Raw genomic sequence first — 22,655 nt, forward strand, 5'->3', positions numbered from 1 at the left:
AACCAGTGATATTATTACCTTAAAGAATATTTGTTTCACAAAAGCATTAGGGCTCAATTAAACCAAACCCACATTGCAATATTTATGCAGTAGCTCTTTTTCCATCGTCAAATGAACACAGACTGGTCTTGGGTACTGTATAAAACCTGCAACTACACCAGGGCGATCCTCCTCAGGACTGCTTTCACTTTTCAGAATTAGAAGTGTGGGCACGGGATGAATACTGTAAATAAAGACACCTCGTAAACATTTCTACGGCGGGTTTTAATGAATCCCAGCCGTAGTTAGTCGTTTGGTAAAAGGCCACAGAGGAATACAGAAAATGGTCATACTGTGACATAACATATCAAAAAGTATCACACACATGCACTCATACACAAACACACTCACAACAGTTGTCATTCTGTCTTTTTAGACCAGAGGTTAAAATGTGCTTTGCAGGTAAAACAAACTAATTACCCTGTCTATGTTTATTTATTGAAGCATGTTCATCTTAAAATATTAGATTTTTGGGTCAATATGGGTCACTGTAAATAGGCAAACGTTCCGTTTTAACACCTATTTGCCAATAAACAGTAACACATTGCGGGCATTGGGGAAATAAATCTGGCATTTTGTATAGTAGCCTGCATTTGGTAAATTATTTCATTCTATTGTCAATAACACTTGCCTTTTAAGGCACTCAGTAATACTGTAACGTAATTAACATGGTGGAACAATCTTCACAAAGACACACTCGTCACACCCTTTCATCCACAAGACAAACAAAAACTGAGACAGGATACTCGAACCCACAACATAACCGCCAGAAAAAAAAAAGACTTCTACAAAAACAAATCACAATGCTCGACAAAACACTTTGGACACACAATTGTAAAGTACAGATCGTTAATAAAGTAAATAAGGTATATGTTTTATGTTTTGGCGGTGTCCGAGGTGGAACTGAGTTGGAGCCTTCAAATCCGTGAGCAGCTGCTCTTGCAAACATTGTCAGGAAGCCACATCTGCCCACTCGAGTTAGAAGTTCAGAACAAGAAAGTATAGGCTATATATAATTAAGCCCAAACGGAAAAATCATTCAACCAAATAATAAGGATTTCTAGCATCCTAATCTAGTTCACATTCAAGTGTTCAAATTTGTGAACAAGTCTGCATGGCAGCTGCATTCTGGGACAATAATTCGGCACAGGCATTTTATCCACACAAGCGCACACTGCACACTGCCAGCTCAATAAATCAGTTGTTTCATCTAACAGGTCAAAGCAGGAATGCATGATTCAATATATTTCGATGTGCAACCTATTCCAGTGGATTGTGGGTTGACAATTAGACTATAGTTGCTATTTTACTGTCAAAATACAGTAAAATAGGGGGGGGGGGGGGCTCATAATAATACCTGGAATTGAATCACTGGAATGGTATCAAGCACTTGGAGACGTTTTTTTAATACCATTGCATTAACACCATTCCAGCCATTACTATGAGCCGAGTGCATGGGGGGGGGGATTGTGGTGAAGGTGACTGGCTCATCACAGCGTCAGGCCCCAGCCAGGGCAGAGGCATTGCTGACACTTTATTACAGGAATCATGAGGATAATGCACTTTTTGTTTGACCAAATCATGGCTTTAGCCGGCCAATAAATAGGATGTTTTGAGTGATGTGACAATGCAGAATGTGCTCTTTATATGTTTCAAGGCATCCCTTCCATTTTTTTTACATCCATTATCTTGGCTGTCTAACTGATGACAGATTTGGCACAGGTCTCTTTGCTGATGACGCGTTTGACTTTCAATGTGAGTTTGTGTGATCTCAGCTCAGCCTATCAGAAAACCGAGCTGGCCCATCTTGGTAAGGGGACCAGCCGTTGCCCACTGATCAGCCAAAGGCTCATTACAGATTAGTATAACAGATACATTTTTCAAAAATCTTTAAGAAATCTTGACATGGTCTATCGGCCATGTCACCCTTTTCATTGTTTTATTTTTTATATAAAACAAATATTTTTATCTGTGTCAATTCAGACCAGCTCACCTAACAAAAAAATGGTCTAGCCCATCTGGCATTTGCCAGAATTGCCAATCCACCCCTGCTGCATTGGATTTCTCTTAATGTGACCAAGGGAGATAGCTGCTTTAGGTGTAATGCCTGGAGCCACTAGATTTGGCAGCTCGAATGCAGTTCCACCTCTGACACTATCCGCTATGCGGATGTTGGCTAAAGCGAATCTGATTGAATCTAGCCCTTAAATATTAAAGCTACAAGTAACTGCCAAAATAAAGGAAACACCAACGTAAAGTGTCTTAATAGGGCGTCGGGCCACCATGCGCCAGAACAGCTTCAATGCACCAGATTCTACAAGTGTCTGGAACTCTATTGGAGGGATGCAACGCCATTCTTCCATTCGAAATTCCATAATTTGGTGTTTTGTTGATGGTGGTGGAAAATGCTGTCACAAGCACCACTCCAGAATATCCCATCTGGTGACTGAGACGGCCATGGCATTTGGTTTACATCGTTTGCTCATCAAACCATTCAGTGACCACTCGTGCCCTGTGGATGGGGGCATTGTCATCCTATGGGGGCATAGCTATGGTAGGCAAAATAATGGCCTGATCAGCATTTTTATACATGACCCTAAGCATGATGGGATGTTAATTGTTTAATTAACTCAGGAACCACACCTGTGTGGAAGCACCTGCTTTCAATATACTTTCTCTCTCTCATTTACTTAAGTGTTTCCATTATTTTGGCAGTTACCTGTATACACTGGAAGAACCTGCCAGTCTCTGTTGTAATCTTATTGGCAAATCCTAACTTCCATTTAAGTCAATTTTGAAGCTAGGATTGACCCTTTAGTAACAAGTGGAAATGTGTGCCAACATAAACAATATGATTATAGTAGCTAGAGTCTGAAGGAAATTCATTGTCGGTTGCGCTTCAAGGCCAAAGGGACCTGCCACATTATATTAGAGCGTCCAGGGGTTATAGAAGGGTTGTCACTTTCACAATATGTGTGGGTATAAGAGAAACTGAGCAAAAGTGAGAAGAGAGAGAATGGGCAAGAAAGATGAATGAGAGAACGAAGTGGAGGTAAGAAAAGTGTGAGAGATTGAAAGAGAGGAAGTTATGGCTCTAGGAAGCGGTGAACTTCCTGAGTGTGATGACAATGAGGGCGAGGAGGACTGAAGCCCCCAGGAAGACAGCGATGACAATAGCTGTGATGGCGCCCGGGCCCAGGACACCTGGACACACATAGTACATACAACAGGCAAAGGTTAGATCACCTACCTGACACTAGTGTATAAACCATGAATGTCAAGTCAAATTCAAAGTCAAATTGTATTCAAAGTGCATACAGCGTCTAAATACAATAGTATGGTTTATTACCAATTCATTAAATTTAAAGGGGTTGTGGTGTGGAACAACTAATAGACACAAATAACCCCACCACTGTGCTTTCACCAATGGCTCTTGCCATGCAAATATTGGCAGAATATATTATTTTCTTAATCCTCTGGGATCCTCAAAATTATTGATATTAATAAACTGGTGATGGGAAATGTTCTGAAAAAATGAATGACATGAAGCGTCTGTCTCACCTTCCTCCATGGCCTGTGAGTGGGTGGTGTCGTCATACTCTAAGGTTAACACTCTTTCCGTCATATCCTTGAAGGGATCTTTGGTGGTGACGTCATATGCCCCGCCACCGGACAGTGTGTCCTGGTTGTCCCCTTGTAAAGTTGGCGTGGGGTCTTCCACACTCTCTGCGAACAACAACCGTGTGTGTTCACAATTTGGGCATGTTTGTAGACGAGTCTAAAGTGCCTTCAGAAAGCATTCATACACCTTGCCTTATTCCACATTTTGTGTTAGAGCCTGAATTCAAAATCTATTAAATAAAATGTAAATCACCCATCTACACACAATACCCCATAATGACAAAGTGAAAACATGTTTTTAGAAATGTTAGCAAATTTATTGAAAATGAAATAAAGAAATACCAAATTTTACACCCTAGTTAATACATGTTACAATCACATTTGGCAGCGATTACAGCTGTGAGTCTTTCTGGGTAAGTCTAAGAGCTTTTCACACCTGGATTGTACAATATTTGCACATTATTATTTAAAAAAATCTTCAGGCTCTGTCAAATTGGTTGTTGATCATTGCTAGACAGCCGTTTTCAAGTCTTGTCATAGATCTTCAAGCAAATTTATGTCAAAACTAACTAGGCCACTCAGGAACATTCAATGTAGTCTTGGTAAGCAACTCCAGTGTCACCACCTTCCGGAGACACCTGAAACCCCACCTCTTTAAGGAATACCTGGGATAGGATAAAGTAATCCTTCTAACCCTCCCCCCCCCCCCCCCCCAAAAAAAGATATAGATGTACTATTGTAAAGTGGTTGTTCCACTGGATATCATAAGGTGAATGCACCAATTTGTAAGTCGCTCTGGATAAGAGCGTCTGCTAAATGACGTAAATGTAAATGTAAAATGTATATTTCAAATCAAATAACATTTTATTGGTCACATACACATGGTTAGCAGATGTTATTGCGAGTGTAGCGAAATGCTTATGCTTCTAGTTCTGACAGTACAGCAATATCTAACAAGTACTATAACAATTCTACAACAACTACCTAATACACACACCTAAGGGACGGAATAAGAGCATACGTACATATTTGGCCTTGTATTTAAGGTTAATGTCCTGCTGAAAGGTGAATTCCTCTCCCAGTGCCTGTTGGAAAGCAAACAACCAGGTTTTCCTCTAGGATTTTGTCTGTGCTTAGTTATATTCCGTTTCTTTTTACCCCCCCAAAAACTTTGCCGATGACATAACATAATGCAGCCCTCACCATGCTTGAAAATATGAAGAGTGGTACTCAGTGATGTGTTGGATTTGCCACAAACACAACCCCTTGTATTCAGAACATAGTTCATTTCTTTGTCCTTTTTGTTGTTGTTGCAGTATTACTTTATCGCCTTATAGCAAACAGGATGCATGTTTTGGAATATTTTTTATTTTGTACAGACTTCCTTCTTTTCACTCTGTTATTTACGTTAGTATTGTGGAGTAACTACATGTTTATAACCCTTGCTCAGTTTTCTCCTATCACAGCCATTAAACTAACTGTTTTAAAGTCACCATTGGCCCCATGGTGAAATCCCTGAGTGGTTTTCTTCCTCTCCGACAATTGAGTTAGGAATGACACCTGTATCTTTGTAGTGACTGGGTGTATTGATACATCATCCAAAGTGTAATTAACACCTCTTCGGGATCGGTGTCCCTTCCATGGGACGGTTGAGCTAACGTAGGCTAATGCAATTAGCATGAAGTTGTAAGTAACAAGAACATTTCCCAGGACATAGACATATCTGATATTGGCAGAAAGCTTAAATTCTTGTTAATCTAACTGCACTGTCCAATTTACAGTAGCTATTACAGTGAAAGAATATCATGCTATTGCTTGAGTGCATAATTTTTAACATGAAGTTATTAATAAACATATTAGGCACATTTGGGCAGTCTTGAAACATTTTTAACAGAAATACAATGGTTCATTGGATCAGTCTAAAACTTTGCACATACACTGCTGCCATCTAGTGGCCAACATCTAAATTGAGTCTGGGCTGGAATAATACATTATGGCCTTTCTCTTGCATTTCAAAGATGATGGTACAAAAACATACAAAAGAAAAGTTGTTTTTTTCTTTGTATTATCTTTTATCAAATGTATTCTGTTATATTCTCCTACATTCCTTTCACATTTCCACAAAGGTAAAAGTTTGTCCTTTCAAATGGTACCATGAATATGCATATCCTTGCTTCAGGGCCTGAGCTACAGGCAGTTAGATTTGGGTATGTCAATTTAGGTGGAAATGGAAAAAAAGGGGCATATCCTTAATAACTTCACCATGCTCAAAAGGATATTCAATATCTGCTTTTAAAAAAATTCCCTATCTACCAATAGGTGCTTTTCTTTGCAAGGCATTGGAAAACTTCCCTGGTCTTTGTGGTTGAATCTGTGTTTGATATTAATTGCTCGACTGAGGAACCTTACAGATAATTGTATGTGTGGGGTATAGATGAGGTAGTCATGAAAAAAATATGTTAAACACTATTTTTGCACACAGAGTGAGTCCATGCAACTTATTGTATGACTTGTTAAGCACATTTTTACTCCTGAACTTATTTAGGTTTGCCATAAAAAGTAAAAAAAAAGTAAAATTTAAAAAAAAGCTTGAATCAGTGCTTCATTTGTAAATCGGGAGGTGCCTGAACAAAAAGTGAGCGCGATAGGGCGGGACCCATGAGAAAAAAAGAAACACCTTTATAATAAAGCATTGCATGCATATAGCGTAATGGCATAAATATTACTTAAAGGCCTGTTTTGCCTGCATGCTGTTCTCTGACAGATTTGCCACACGTTCCCGACTGTCTTGTTATCGGGCTACACACAATCCACAGCTAGCCAATCTTTTAGAATAAGCTATTGATCCTCTGTGGCGAAATTGTAGGCCTTCTAATGGTTAAGTAGACTATTCTGAATAATTTCATTTATTTCTGAACAGACAGGAGTAGCCTAATTCTATAACTTTGGCAAATGTATTTCAATTTATCAGGGGTGCTGCAGCCCCTCCAAAACCCTTCTCGCGGCTATGGTTCTATAAGGAAATAAATGATCAAGTGCAACGCTGGAGAGATGCGTTGCGGAAAGAGATCATAAAGTGAATCTCATTCTAGTTATGTGAGAGATAAAGGCACACTTCTCACACAGCCACACAATGGTGGTCTCAAACATAGGTTACAAAGTTGCACAAACCATAAAGCCGAATAAACTCTTAAAATATCAGGCCCTGGCCTGAAAATCGACTTTTTCACAAATTAACAAAGAGTCAACTCGAATGAACTTTAAATCACTTTTATTAGAATTTTTACATTGCAAAAAGTGAAAAAGATTTTTTCAGCCAGCAGATGTACTGTATCTGGCCAAACAGGTTCTGGTAAGAAACAGTCCAAAACGGAGAGGTGTCGGATCCTGTTCTGGCAGGATCCTGCTCATATTCAGCACTGTATTGAATATTCAAGACATTTCAGCCTATCATTTTTAATTTGTAAAAAATTTCCAAATATGTAATTCCACTGACATCCTGGTGTATTTAATGTTTTTTACCCCTTTTTCGTGATATCCAAATTGGTAGTTACAGTCTTGTCCCATCGCTGCAACTCCCATACAGACTTGGGAGACATTATGGGCTATTGTGTGTAGGCCAGTGACATCAATGTTATTCATTTTAAATTCGGGCTGTAACACAACAAAATGGGGGGAAAAAGTCAACGCGTGTAAATAATTTATGTAGGCACTGTATAAACTGTTCAAATGTAGCATTGTGTACATATTCGTAGTGCAAAACATAACTTGTACAGATCTCTTCAGGAAATAGATATTCTACCCTCAATGGGACTACCTGGTGAAACAACGATTAAATAAAAAATTTCCCTGAGGGTAAGTGAACAAGCTCAGTCAGACCTGCAACTCTCTAGACTTTAAGTTGCTATTCACATACTATCAGCTGGATAAAACCAACCCTGGAGAAAGAGTGTGAACTGAAAATATGACTCATGTTATATTACAGTAGATTTGCTGATGGCTGCTAATATATACAAATTTAGGAATGTAAGCTACTGTATGCTCTTCTAACAGAGAGCCAGAGCTGTGAATGTAAGATACTGAGTACAGAGCTATGTATTAGCCCCAGTCTTTGATGCTACAGTGGAAAGCTGCTAGCTTCTCTGCAAGCAGCCTCAGACCAGGGCCTGAAATGATGTCTTCATAGGGGGATCAACACTCTCTGTACACAGTACAGGTAGCCTCCACTATGTGCTCTCAACTCCTTCACACACCTCACTCTTCTCTCCAGCTCTCCTCATTCTAACGATTCTTTTTTACCAGGTAAGTTGACTGAGAACACATTCTTATTTACAGCAACGACCTGGGAAATAGTTACAGGGGAGAGGAGGGGGATGAATGAGCCAATTGTAAGCTGGGGATGATTAGGTGGCCATGATGGTATGAGAGCCAGATTGGGAATTTAGCCAGGACACCAGGGTTAACACCCCTACTCTTACGATAAGTGGAATGGGATCTTTAATGACCTCAGAGAGTCAGGACACCCGAATGCCTCCTACTGGCCCTCCAACACAACTTCCAGCAGCATCTGGTCTCCCATCCAGAGACTGACCAGGACCAACCCTGCTTAGCTTCAGAAGCAAGCCAGCAGTGGGATGCAGGGTGGTATGCTGCTGGCTTCTTCTCTTCTCACTGTACACCTCTCCTCTCCCCCATCTCCTGCATCTCTCACCCACATTCCACAAGTCCTAGCATGGAAGTGCTACACGACTTTTCACACCTTCATTGCAGCCATGGAAACATGATCCAGATCTCTTAAACATCCCTCTCTCTCTCTCTCTCTTACTACCCCAGTAGAGGAGAGTGAAGGGCCAAGAATAGTAGAAGTGGATTGTGGATAAGGCTAATTGAAGTTACTAAACTGCGACTTGATTTGCTTCAATGATCTGAGAAGGGGTTTTGTGTTAAGTGCACAGCTGATTGAGCTTGACTTTTTAATTGAAGGGAAAATTCGATCCCAATCTACAAAGAAAAAAACCGTCCACACACACAAGTGCACACTTTAGGAAGTTGGGGGCACCTTAATTGGGGAGAACAGGCTTGTGTTAATGACTGGAGTGGAATGGTATCAAATACATTAAACGCATGGTTTCCAGGTGTTTGACACCATTCCATTTGCTCCGTTCCAGCCATTATTATGAGCCGTCCTCCCCTCAGCAGCCTCCTGTGGTGCGTGTGCGTACACACACACACACAAGCCCACCTATCCACTCAGACTTCCAAATCCTACCCATGCTCACGCTACACATACCAACAAAACCATACACCAAACATATTTAAACTCAGACATAATTTACCGTTCAGTTATACAACCGCCCACTCTAAACCTTACTGAACTCTGACAATCTCACAACCAAGCATTCCCACCATAGCTGCGGGAAGTAGGGGTGCAAAAAAATTATAATTTAAAAAACAAACAACTTCCCACGGCTATGATTCCCACTCAACCTTGCCAATACGTTTTATTTGATAAATAATATAAATACACATAACCAAACGTATCACTTGAAAAGACTGTCTCTCACATAGCCACATTCAATTCCAACTATCAAAGATAAAAACAGAATAATGTCCAAAGACTTGTGGCCCATCACTATGATTCCAACATCACACACAAACTCCGATAGCTAACTTTGTTGGTGAGGGCCTGTGTACTGTGGATGAGCCGAGCAGAGGCCGGTCGGGGTGGGTATTTCTGATGCTGCTGTGTGTGTTGGTTGACTCTTATGTGTTAGCGTGTGGCTTCCTGTGCAGGGGCTGGCTGCAGGTACGGAGCCCTGGGCCCCTGGCCAGCCTTGCCATCAATGAGGCCTTCAGCCTGGGGCACAAAAGGCGCTTGTGCGGTCATGGAGGGCGGCTGCAGGTCTGCAGTAGAGGCAGGCTCCAATTGGTAACGGCCGGCCAGGCTCAAACCTAGAGTAGCCCCAGCCCCTAGACGTCAAACAAGCTTGTTTATCAAATTGTATGAGTGTGTGTGAAAAGGTTGTACCTCCTTAGATAGCTTGGTTTACTGAAGACAGAGAGAAAAAAGCGCTGCGATGTTTTTCCATTGGTGTTTGTTCACCTCATCAAGGAGGGCAGGAGTTTGCTTCTCCGTAAATTTCCAGTAATGGCTCCCATTTGTAACCGCAGCACTACCATTGGCCAGCTAAATAATCTCCATCTACTACAGATTGACACTGAGCTATATCTCATGACGCAGTTTCCAAAGGTGTTCTTGCTATCAGTTTCAGGTAATTCCAGTCTACAAAATCCTTCTATAGATGTAGGATGTTCATTTGATCACCCTGTCGCAGAATACCTTTTGTAAATTTCAGACTTGATTTTCCCTTACGAAAAATGTATCAACCCATAACATTTTTTCCATTAATTAGAATCTATTTAATTCACATTTCCAGGTGCTGCAGGATTATTTTCCTGCTGTAGCAAACTGGCTTAAATTAAGATCATATATCTGTACATGGGTCTGATATCGGTACACACGACCAGTCAGTCATAAGACATTAACATGGGTCTTACATCTATGAGGTAAGGAAACACATAGGCTCGCTGTCACTCATTGACATTATGTGGGCATTTCCAGTGTGGCAGTTAAAATGTCTGTGTTCACAAAGGCACCCCAATTCGGATTGTTTTCCACTAAGTGGTCTTTTGACCAATCACATTAGATATTTTCACATCAGATATTTTTTATTTAGAAATGATGCGATTCGTCAAAAGACCAATTAGTGAAAAGAATATCAGAATTGGGCTACCTGTCTAAACCAGCCTCTATGGCATACCACCACGTCTCATTCACCCAGAGGAACAGATCCAAATGTCACTAACATACACAGCTAATCTGCTTCACATCCAAAGTCTAACTCACTGATGACGGAACATGTCATCTCAGTGGTCTCGTGCCTCTTGTCCACATCCGATACTGTACTACAGACGTTTGTAGCTTGGACCTCTCCAGTGAGGAATTCACATGGTCTGGAGAGATGACAAAGCTTTCATAACGGGTGTTTGTGAACGCTACCCTGCCCGGCACTAGCCCCCCCCCCCCTCCCCCACAAAAAAAGGGGCATCGCCCATGCCCTCACCCGCTTTGACTTCCTCATCCTCACAAAACAGGGTGTTAGTTACAAATATCCTGTGTGTTTCTGAGCTTCAGAATTTATAGCAGACCTCTCGTCACCACCTGTAAGCTGGCACAGGTCACAAGTCAGCCAGGAGGGCTCTGGTCTCGGGAGGGGGGGGGTGCACTTTAACCTCTATGTGTATTCCGACCTTGAAATTAAGCATGAGAATAGCATGCTATTCACCCGCTATTAGTTTGAATTAATGAAGGTGTGGCAGAAGTACACTACCAGTCAAAAGTTTTAGAACACCTACTCATTCAAGGGTTTTTCTTTATTTTACTATTTTCTACATAGTAGGAAGGTGATTCAACTCAAGTTTAAAACAACTCACGAATGGAAATTATTACCTGGTGCTAAAACAAGAGTCAACTAAAAGGATCATTAGAGCCAAACAGACATGGTTATGGAAGACAGATCATCAGGAGAGACAATGTTTTCAATTAGCATGACTTACTGTATATCCACTCAATGCATTTTTTATGCCCCCCCCCAGTTTTATTAAATGTTTTATGTCACCTTCATTTAACCAGGTAGGCCAGTTGAGAACAAGTTCTCATTTACAACTGCGACCTGGCCAAGATAAAGCAAAGCAATGCGACAAAAACAACAGTTACACAAACAAACGTACAGTCAATAACACAATAGAAAGATCTATGTACAGTGTGTGCAAACGTAGAAGAGTAGGGAGGTAGGCAATAAATAGGCCAACGAGGCGGAAATAATTACAATTTAGCATTAATACTGGAGTGATAGATGTGTGGATGATCAAATCAAATTTATTTGTCACATGGTTAGCAGGCGTTAATGCAAGTGTTGCGAAATGCTTGTGCTTCTCGTTCCGACCATGCAGTAATATCTAACAAGTAATATAACTTAACAATTTCACAACAACTACCTTATACACACACAAGTGTAAAGGAGTGAATACGAATATGTACATAAAAATATATAAATGAGTGATGGCCGAACAGCATAGGCAAGATGCAGTAGAGGGCATAGGGTACAGTATATACATATGAGATGAGTAATGTAGGGTAAGCAAACATATATATATATATATATATAAAGTGGCTAGTGATAAATTGATTACATACATTTTTCCATTATTAAAGTGGCAGTAGTTGAGTCAGTATGTTGGCAGCAGCCACTCAATGTTAGTGATGGCTGTTTAACAGTCTGATGGCCTTGAGATAGAAGCTGTTTTTCAGTCTCTCGGTCCCCGCTTTGATGCACCTGTACTGACCTCGCCTTCTGGATGATAGCGGGGTGAACAGGCAGTGGCTCGGGTGGTTGTTGTCCTTGATGATCTTTTTGGTCTTCCTGTGACATCGGGTGGTGTAGGTGTCCTGGAGGGCAGGTAGTTTTCCCCCCGGTGATGCGTTGTGCAGACCACACCACCCTCTGGAGAGTCCTGCGGTTGAGGAAGGAGAAGCTGCTGTACCAGGCTGTGATACAGCCCGACAGGATGCTCTCGATTGTACATCTGTAAAGGTTTGTGAGTGTTTTTGGTGACAAGCCGAATTTCTTCAGCCTCCTGAGGTTGAAGAGGCGCTGCTGCGCCTTCTTCATCACGCTGTCTGTGTGGGTGGACCATTTCAGTTTGTCCGTGATGTGTACGCCGAGAAACTTAAAACTCTCCACCCTCTCCACTACTGTCCCGTCAATGTAGATAGGGGGCTGCTCCCTCTGCTGTTTCCTGAAGTCCACGATCATCTCCTTTGTTTTGTTGACATTGAGTGTGAGGTTATTTTCCTGACACCACACTCCAAGGGCCCTCACCTCCTCCCTGTAGGCCATCTCGTCGTTGTTGGTAATCAAGCATACCACTGTAGTGTCGTCTGCAAACTTGATGATTGAGTTGGAGGCGTGCATTGGCCACGCAGTCGTGGGTGAACAGGGAGTACAGGAGAGGCTGAGAACACACCCTTGTGGGGACCCAGTGTTGAGGATCAGCGGGGTGGAGATGTTGTTACCTACCCTCACCACCTGGGGGCGGCCCGTCAGGAAGTCCAGGACCCAGTTGCACAGCTCAGCTGTGCCCAGTCCAGCCCAGTTGCACAGCCCAGGGTCTCAGACCCAGTTGCACAGACCCAGTTGCACAGCCCAGGGTCTCGAGCTTAATGACGAGTTTGGAGGGTACTATGGTGTTAAATGCTGAGCTGTAATCGATGAACAGCATTCTTACATAGGTATTCCTCTTGTTCAGATGGGTTAGGGCAGTGTGCAGTGTGATGATGTGCAAGTAGAGATACTGGGGTGCAAAAGAGCAAGAGGGTAAGTAATAATATGGGGATGAGGTAGTTGGGTGTGCTATTTACACATTGACTGTGTACAGGTAGAGTGATCGGTAAGCTGCTTTGACAGCTGATGCTTAAAGTTACAGAGGGAGATGTAAGACTCCAGCTTCAGAGATTTTTGCAATTCGTTCCAGTAATTGGCAGCAGAGAACTGGAAGGAAAGGCGGCCAAAGGAAGTATTGGCTTTGGGGATGACCAGTGCAATATACCTGCTGGAGCATGTGTTACGGGTGGGTGTTGCTATAGTGACCAGTGAGCTGAGATAAGTCTTTGCTAGGATAAGTCTTTGCTGCCTTATAGATGACCTGGAGCCAGTGGGTTTGGCGACGGATATGTAGTGAGGACCAGCCAATGAGAGCATACAGGTCGCAGTGGTGGGTAGTATATGGGGTTTTGGTGATAAAACGGATGGCACTGTGATAGACTACATCCAATTTGCTGAGTAGTGTTGGGGGCTATTTTGTAAATGACATTCGCCGTAGTCAAGGATCGGTAGGATAGTCAGTTTTACGAGGGTATGTTTGGCGGTATGAGTGAAGGAGGCTCTGTTGCAAAACAGGAAGCCAAATCTAGATTTCATTTTGGATTGGAGATGCTTAATGTGAGTCTGGAAGGAGAGTTTACAGTCTAACCAGACACCTAGCTATTTGTAGTTGTCCACATATTCTAGATCAGAACCGTCCAGAGTAGTGATGCTTGTCGGGCGGGAGGGTGCGGGCAGCAATGGGTTGAAGAGCATGCACTTAGTTTTACTAGCATTTAAAAGCAGTTGGAGGCCACAGAAGGAGTGTTGTATGGCATTGAAGCTCGTTTGGAGGTTTGTTAGCGCAGTGTCCAAAGAAGGGCCAGATGTATACAGAATGGTGTCGTCTGCGTAGAGGTGGATCAGAGAATCACCAGCAGCAAGAGCGACATCATCGATATATACAGAGAAAAGAGTCGGCCCGAGAATTGAGCCCTGTGGTACCCCCATAGAGACTGCCAGAGGTCCGGAAAACAGGCCCTCCGATTTGACACACTGAACTCTATCTGAGAAGTAGTTGGTGAACCAGGTGAGGCAGTCATTTGAGAAGCCAAGGCTATTGAGTCTGCCGATAAGAATGCGGTGATTGACAGTTGTTTGCCTTGGCCAGGTCGATGAAGACGGCTGCACAGTACTGTCTTTTATCAACGGCGGTTATGATATTGTTTAGGACCTTCAGCGTGGCTGAGGTGCAGCCATGACCAGCTCGGAAACCAGATTGCATAGTGAAGGTGGGATTCGAAATGGTCAGTGATCTGTTTATTAACTTGGCTTTCGAAGATTTTAGAAAGGCAGGCCAGGATGAATATAAGTCTATAACAGTTTGGGTCTAAGGTGTCTAAGGTGACCGTGGCAGCTTTCCAATCTTTGGGGATCTCAGACGATACAAAAGAGGTTGAATAGGCTAGTAAATGGCGGTTGAAACAATTTTGGCAGATCATTTTTGAAAGAGAGGGTCCAGACTGTCTAGCCCAGCTGACTTCGCTATCGGCTTTTTTTGGTCCTCCAATAATCGGTATTAAAATCATAATCGGTCGACCTCTAGTTAACATGCATGAAACCAATGGTTTTACGGCAACAAATGAGAGCGCCTGGGGAATGGGAGTGATGTTGGGGGGCTGCAGGGCCTGGGTGACCCCAGGCCCCCTCGGACGGTTACGTTGGCAGACCAGTCATGATGGATCGGCAGGGCTCCGTTTCGACAGCAAAGGGTCCAGGCCAATTGGCAAAAGAGGTATTGAAGCCAAGGGATTATCTGATGGATTTCATCGGCTAGCCAGGAGATGGGCCTAGATTCGAGGCTAGCTCTAGGCGAACTGGTGCTTGCTTCGGGACAGAGACGTTAGCCAGTAGTAGCCACTCGGATAGCAGCTAGCTAACTGCGATAAGCCGGCGTAAACGTTCAGAGCTTGCGGTAGGAATCTGGAGATATTGTGAAGAAAAGCATTCCGATATGTTCTGGGTTGATATCCCGCTGTGCAGGCTGGCAGGAGTTGACCGGGCTGAAGCTGGCAGAAGTCCCAGTTAATGGTGATGGCTAACTAGCAGTGGCTAACTGACTACTAGCTAGTAGCTAGTTAGCTGGCTAGCTACTGAAGTAAAAAAAGTTCTAAAGTAAAAAAAAATAGCAGATCCATACCGAATTGGGTGAGGCGGGTTGCAGGAGAGTCTGTTCAGTCCGTAGATGGAAAAATGAGATAAAAATATATATTCGAAGAAAGAAACGATATATACAGTTGATGTCGGAAGTTAACATACACTTAGGTTGGAGTCATTAAAACTCGTTTTTCCACCAATTTCTTGTTAACAAACTATAGTTTTGGCAAGTCGGTTAGGACATCTACTTTGTGCATGACAAGTAATTTCTCCAACAATTGTTTACAGACAGATTTCATTTATAATTCACTGTATCACAATTCCAGTGGGTCAGAAGTTTACATACACTAAGTTGACTGTGCCTTTAAACAGCTTGGAAAATTCCAGAAAATGATGTCATGGCCTTAGAAGCTTCTGATAGGCTAATTAACATAATTTAAGTCAATTGGAGGTGTACCTGTGGATGTATTTCAAGGCCTACCTTCAAACTCACTGGCTCTTTGCTTGACATCATGGGAAAATCAAAAGAAATCAGCCAAGACCCCCACAAGTCTGGGTCAACCTTGGGGGCATTTCCAAATGCCTGAAGGTACCACGTTCATCTATACAAACAATAGTATGCAAGTATAAACACCATGGGACCACGCAGCCGTCATACTGCTCAGGAAGGAGACGCGTTCTGTCTCCTAGAGATGAACGTACTTTGGTGCGAAAAGTGCAAATCAATCCCAGAACAACAGCAAAGGACCTTGTGAAGATGCTGGAGGAAACAGGTACAAAAGTATCTACATCCACAGTAAAACGAGTCCTATATCGACATAACCTGAAAGGCCGCTCAGCAAGGAAGAAGCCACTGCTCCAAAACCGCCATAAAAAAGCCAGACTACGGTTTCCAACTGCACATGGGGACAAAGATCGTACTTTATGGAGAAATGTCCTCTGGTCTGATGAAACAAAAATAGAACTGTTTGGCCATAATGACCATTGTTATGTTTGGAGGAAAAAGGGGGACGCTTGCAAGCCGAAGAACACCATCCCAACAGTGAAGCACGGGGGTGGCAGCATCATGTTGTGGGGGTGCTTTGCTGCAGGAGGGACTGGTGCACTTCACAAAATAGATGGCATCACAAGGAAGGAAAATTATGTGGATATATTTTATCAACATCTCAAGACATCAGTCAGTAAGTTAAAGCTTGGTCACAAATGGGTCTTCCAAATGGACAATGACCCCAAGCATACTTCAATTTCTGGCAAAACTTAAGGACAAAGTCAAGGTATTGGAGTGGCCATCACAAAGCCCTGACCTCAACCCTATAGAAAATTTGTGGGCAGAACTGAAGAAGCGTGTGCGAGCAAGGAGGCCTATAAACCTGATTCAGTTACACCAGCTCTGTCAGGAGGAATGGGCCAAAATTCACCCAACTTATTGTGGGAAGCTTGTGGAAGGCTACCCGGAGCGTTTGACCCAGGTTTATCAATTTAAAGGCAATGCTACCAAATACTAATTGAGAGTATGTAAACTTCTGACCCACTGGGAATGTGATGAAAGAAATAAAAGCTGAAATAAATCACTCTACTATTATTCTGACATTACACATTCTTAAAATAAAGTGGTGATCCTAACTGACCTAAGACAGGGCATTTTTACTAGGATTAAATGTCAGGAATTGTGAAAAACTGAGTTTAAATGTATTTGACTAAGGTGTATGTAAACTTCCGACTTCAACTGTACAAGGGACGGGACAAGACAATCAAAACATCCCGCTGCTACGCCACCTTGGATCAAGGTTGGAATGTTGTCATTGGAATGTGATACAAACAAGGCAACAGTGAGCTTTAAGACCATGCGGAAGCCTCCGACCTGTCGAGTAGGTTGATTGGGAGCGTTTCTGACTGGATAAAACATTGTAAAAAAAATTATGTTCCACCCCTGATAAGAGCTAGATAAGAGTAATCGGTTGTGATTAGGGATTTGTAAATATAGATTACACTTGTTTTAGATCTATTTTACCTTATGATCACTAGAGACAAATGTGAAACCAGTCATATGGCAGCAAACTGAAGCATATCAACTTTCCCACAAGTTTATTAAATGCTGTGCCATGATGCAGAATTTATATTGTATGGCCTTTTAACTTGCAGGGATGAGCACTCTCGAATGTCTTAATTATAGGCTACCCCGACTTTGTCACGACTTCCGCCGAAGTCGGTCCCTCTCCTTGTTCGTGCAGCGTTCGGCGTCACCGGCTTTCTAGCCATCGCCGATCCACCTTTCATTTTCCATTTGTTTTGTCTTGTCTTTCCACACACCTGGTTTCAACCCCATCATTACATGTGTATTTAACCCTCTGTCCCCCCATGTCCTTGTCCGGAATTGTTTATTGTAGTGCTTGTGCACGTTATGCTGGTGTGTAAAGGGTTTTGTTTACCCATTGATTTATTGTTCTGTTAACGGTGGTTTTATTTCTGTCTCACAGTTCAAATAAACCTACCATTAAAATTATAGACTGATCATTTCTTTGTCAGTGGGCAAACGTACATAATCAGCAGGGGATCAAATCTTTTTTGCCCTCACTGTATAACAAAAGACATAGGCTAATTAAATGTTTATGGAGCAGAGTGTGGACCAAGACCTAACAGTTTGAACCAGACGCATGGAGCAATACCTGGCCGTGTCATCACACAGTTCCGTAGTTAGTGCAGGCAATAGACAAGGCTACTATTGTAAACTATTCTCCCTATTATAATTCTATATATACACACACACTAATTTTCCAACATTAACATGAATTAAATAACTGAATGTGGCAATTTTCAGAATGAATCAAACCACCGCTTTCTTCCGTGCGTAAAGGCTCTCCAGATCAGAGTATTTTTAAATCTACCAATTGGAGCTGAAATGGAGCTGAATATGCATATTTTTAGAAGGCTTTGTTTCATTGATCCCTAATATTCTGAACCTGTTCTCTCTATATATTCTAGTGAGTCTGTCGACAAAATTCTAACTAAAAGGTACAACGTATTTTAAAGGGATGGCTTAAGATAAATGTACTGAAAACCCTATTGAATGAAAATCCAGGAGAAAATCTGTTGACCAGGAAGTGGGAGGGTTCTCAGCAGTTGAATGAAATGTATTCAGAGCGAACAAGGTAGCCACACCTGCAGAGCGCGTTATGCAACGGAAGAAGGTACACTACATGACCAAAAGTATGTGAACACCTGCTCATCGAACATCTCATTCCAAAATCATGGGCATTAAAATAGAGCTGGTCCCCCCTTTGCTGCTCTAACAGCCTCCACTCTTCTGGGAAGGCTTTCCACTAGATGTTGGAACATTGCTGTGGGTACTTGCTTCCATTCAGCCACAACAGCATTCGTGAGGTTGGACACTGATGTTGGGCGATTAGGCCTGGCTCGCAGCTGGCGTTCCAATTCATCCCAAAGGCGTTCGATGGGGTTGAAGTAAGGGCTCTGTGCAGGCCAGTCAAGTTCTTCCACAGCGATCTTGACAAATAATTTCTGTATGTACCTCGCTTTATACACGGGGGCATTGTCATGCTGAAACAGGAAAGGGCCTTCCCCAAACTGTTGCCACAAAGTTGGAAGCACAGAATTGTCTAGAATGTCTTTGTACGCTGTAGTGTTAAAATTTCCCTTCACTGGAACTAAGGGGCCTAGTCCGAACCATGAAAAACAGCCCCAGACCATTATTCCTGCTCCACTAACCTTTAGAGTTGGCACTATGCATTGGGGCAGGTAGCGTTCTCCTGGCATGCTCCATAGTTAGATTCATCCGTCAGACTGCCAGATGGTGAAGCGTGACTTGTTGTAAAGGTGGCATCCTATGACTTTCACGTTGAAAGTCACTGAGCTCTTCAGTAAGGCCACTCTACTGCCAATGTTTGTCTATGGATTGCATGGCTGTGTGCTCGATTTTATGCAACGGGTGTGGCTGAAATAGCCAAATCCACTAATTTGAAGGTGTCCACATACTTTTGTATATATAATGTATGTCTGAATACCAAATACTGAGAAGTACGTAGGAAAAGTGTGCATAAGGCAAAGATTTCCTAAGTCTGAATCAGCCCCCAGGAGAACAGCCAGTACTGTGGCTGGGTCCCAATTCTGTAAAACAGTTTAATTTCCTTGTCTACTTTCCTTTAGTGATCACAGAGATGAGGGCATGGGTCTCTGGGAGGTTAGTACAACGGAGGAGTATTATGGTTGGGTCCAAATAATTGTAAACTTTATTTATTTATTTACTTCCCTTCTCAAGAGATGAGGGCTTGGGTCTCTGGAACCTTTGCAAGTGGAGAACAAGAGTACTTTGGTTGGGTCCCAATACTGTTAAACCTGTTTTCTTTCCTACTTTACTTCGTGCCCACTAAGAGATGAATGAGCTGGATAGGTCAGAAGTTGTAGATTGAGGAAATGAAATGAGGAAAGAAAGATTTGGTGGCAACCATTTAGTAAGAAGTTTGTATTACGGTCAAGACAGCAGTCCTAGAGGAAATGAGTGGCACCATGACTGGTATCACTGGTCCAAAACAACATGTAGAGCAGAAGTCATTCATATGAGTCATCTTGGAGATTTACTTATCTTGTGGAATACGGAGGTGCCGACAGAATCTGACGCTTGTGAGACCATAGACATTCATCATAAAAGGAACTGCAAATCCCCAAAATAACAGATCATCATAAAAGGAAGTGCAGTTTTAAGAGACAATGCACAAAGTTCAATGTTAAACTGGGCATCATGATCATGCAAATGTAGATCAACAAAGAAACTGCGAGTTCAGTAACCAAATTGTCAACACTGTTCATTATCAAACCAACTACCTCATCCTAAAAATGCTTAGATGTTACTATCATTCTTGTGTTATATTTTCCTCACTGCATAGTGACAGTTGTGTATAGGTTCTTGTTTTGAGGAAAAAGTGCCATTTTCCTGGTGGCTTGCTGTGGCTCTAACCCTTGCCCTGACCCCTAGGGCCTTAATGCTGCTGTGCTGTGTTCCCAAGGCCCTCACAATACCGGGCTTGTGGACTCCCCTCTTTTCCCATGCCGCTCTTTAGGCTTATCACTCAGGTGTGAGAGTAGGAGAGACAGATATAGAAATGAAGGGAGAGAAAGAGAGGGAAATGGATAGAGGAAGAGAGAGGGAAACAGAGAACTAGAAAGAGGAAAGAAAGAAATGGAGGGATAAAGAACTAGAAGACAGTGAGAGAAATAGGGGGAGAGAGAACAAGAAAAACAAAACAAGAGGGTGAGATACCTCCAGCAAATCTGTTGACTCCGTATCTAGATCGGCAGTAAAACCCCACACAAAGATGGTACAAAAAGGTTCTTCTAACAAAGCCACTAACACTGATAATAAAAAATAATCAAATAAACCACTGCAAATTGCTAGTACTTGGCATCATTTTCAACCATTTTATCAGTGCATTCTTCTGAAGTAGTCACAACTCGCAAATACCAGTGGATTTGATATTCTCCTCTCATACCTAACAAATAAAATGTTCATAAACCCTTATGAATAAGCACATAGAAAGGCTGACAACTCTTGACTCTTGGCAGGGTGAAACCACTGGCAAAATTAGCCAATATTTCAGTTTCAGACAGCTTCTAAACGTGAGGCATTATGAAAGCAAGTGAGTCACCATGTTTGTCAAAGACTAGCTTTCAGTCTCCAAACTTCCATTCGCTCAAACAACTGCATCATTTAGGGTGAGTGCTCTCGCAACCGGGCCTCTAGGTCAATAGTGGGGGGAAATGACACGTATACACACCTTGAGTTCAGCTAAATATGACCATATTTATCCAAAGCCCACTCAATGAGCAACATTCAGAATAATCGATTTTTCTGATTATTTGTCCACAGAAACAACAATTCAAATATTGATTTGAATTCAATTTGAATGCCACTGAAATTGCAGATAATAATAGAAGACTAGTTGTTGATGTGCTTGTTGAAGTGGATGAAAAGCAGGCAGCATATTTTCTGCCTTCAACTTTGCAACAACTGACTTCAACAACCCTGCATTTCTGGTGGCAAATCTAGTGTTTTTCAACAAACATTGTCATTTCTCATCTACTTCTCTCTATAGAAGCCTCAACAACCAAACTATTGTGTTTTCCCCTTGCCCCAACAATCTTTCCAATCCCTTGACCTTTTGAGGTGAGGTCTGAGTAAGGCAATGTTACGAAACATTATAAACACACATAACGTAGTAGTAAATACATGTATCGTAGTGTGGACGGTTTTTAATGCATTCACACTTGGGATATTCAAAAACATGCAAAGACCAATAAATGCATGTATCATATATTACACTCCTTTCCATGACTAATACAAGGACAACCAGGAGATAACGTCCGGCAGGGAGCTTACCTGAGTGGATTGTGGCTACCCAGAGGCCTAGCAGGACCAGAAGGACGAGTCTGGATACACTGCTGCAGTTGGCCATGATGGTTCCTGTGTCGAGCTAGGACGACTGGACTGAGTCTCCAGAGCTCCTGAAGCATGTGCTAGTGAGGGCTGAATGGAAAAAAAGAGGGGAAGAGAGGTGGAAGAGGGACTGGGTATGGAGAGAGAAGCTTCTGGATGGGGTAGACTTTGCGAACACCTCTCATGAAGGCCCACCCACTTCATATTACTCAAACAAGGAGTTGCCTGTAGACGCTGATCCAAGCTCTGTTCCAACTCTTTTCCACCCGAACAGTTATAATTAGGACTGGGGCAGGGTACACTGATCCTAGATCTGCTGATGGGAAACTTCTAACTAGAGAGTGGAAGACTTTAGGACTGGCCATCGCAACGCATCCCCTCCCCAACAGTCAATCTATCGTCCTGTACCTTCCAGTTAGTAGACGTCACTGATACAGGCTCAGATATTTTCTCAAAGTTTAGGATTTGGGGTAGGCTCATCAGACCCTAGATCTGTGGTTAAGGGGTTATGGGCGTCAAGCTTGCCACTTGGATATATTTTGGGGTTTTGGAAGAAGCTGTGCGTTTCGATCTATCCCTATGTTACAAGTCGACACAGACGGATGTGGGTTATTTAAGCAATAAGACCCGAGGTGGTGTGGTATATGGCCAATATACCACGGCTAAGGGCTGCTCTTATGCACGATGCAATCCGGAGGTCTGATATACCACAGCTGTCAGCCAATCAGCATTCAGGCCTCGAACCACCCAGTTAATGGCCCTGAATGCTGATTGGCTGAAAGCAGTGTTATATCAGACCGTATACCACAGGTATGACAAAACATTTATTTTTACTGCTCTAATTACATTGGTAACCAGTTTATAATAGCAATAAGGCACTTCGGGGGTTTGTGATATATGGACAATATACCACGGCTAAGGGCTGTGTCCAGGCACTCCGTGTTGCGTCGTGTGTAAGAACAGCCCTT

General features: G+C 42.5%; 1 protein-coding gene across 1 annotated transcript; it reads right to left on the reverse strand.

The window, feature by feature from the left end:
- Window positions 1-245: 245 nt before the first annotated feature.
- Window positions 246-22,440, reverse strand: LOC106599541 (protein SNORC). Its single transcript, XM_014190830.2, has 3 exons — window positions 21,631-22,440; window positions 3,601-3,765; window positions 246-3,243 (listed from the first exon to the last, which is right to left on the reverse strand). Exons 1-3 carry the CDS (start codon window positions 21,704-21,706, stop codon window positions 3,134-3,136), a joined length of 351 nt encoding a protein of 116 aa, XP_014046305.2. The 5' UTR covers window positions 21,707-22,440; the 3' UTR covers window positions 246-3,133.
- Window positions 22,441-22,655: the final 215 nt, after the last annotated feature.

Source organism: Salmo salar, chromosome ssa03 (assembly GCF_905237065.1).
Source record: "Salmo salar chromosome ssa03, Ssal_v3.1, whole genome shotgun sequence".
Lineage (NCBI taxonomy): Eukaryota > Metazoa > Chordata > Actinopteri > Salmoniformes > Salmonidae > Salmo > Salmo salar.

Excerpts from the sequence above, each read along its gene's own strand:
- LOC106599541 (XM_014190830.2), bottom strand. The coding sequence starts at position 21,706 with ATGGCCAACTGCAGCAGTGTATCCAGACTCGTCCTTCTGGTCCTGCTA. Across the intron at positions 3,766-21,630 it reads GGTAGCCACAATCCACTCAG|AGAGTGTGGAAGACCCCACG; the intron begins GTAAGCTCCCTG and ends TGTTGTTCGCAG. Across the intron at positions 3,244-3,600 it reads CTCACAGGCCATGGAGGAAG|GTGTCCTGGGCCCGGGCGCC; the intron begins GTGAGACAGACG and ends ATGTGTGTCCAG.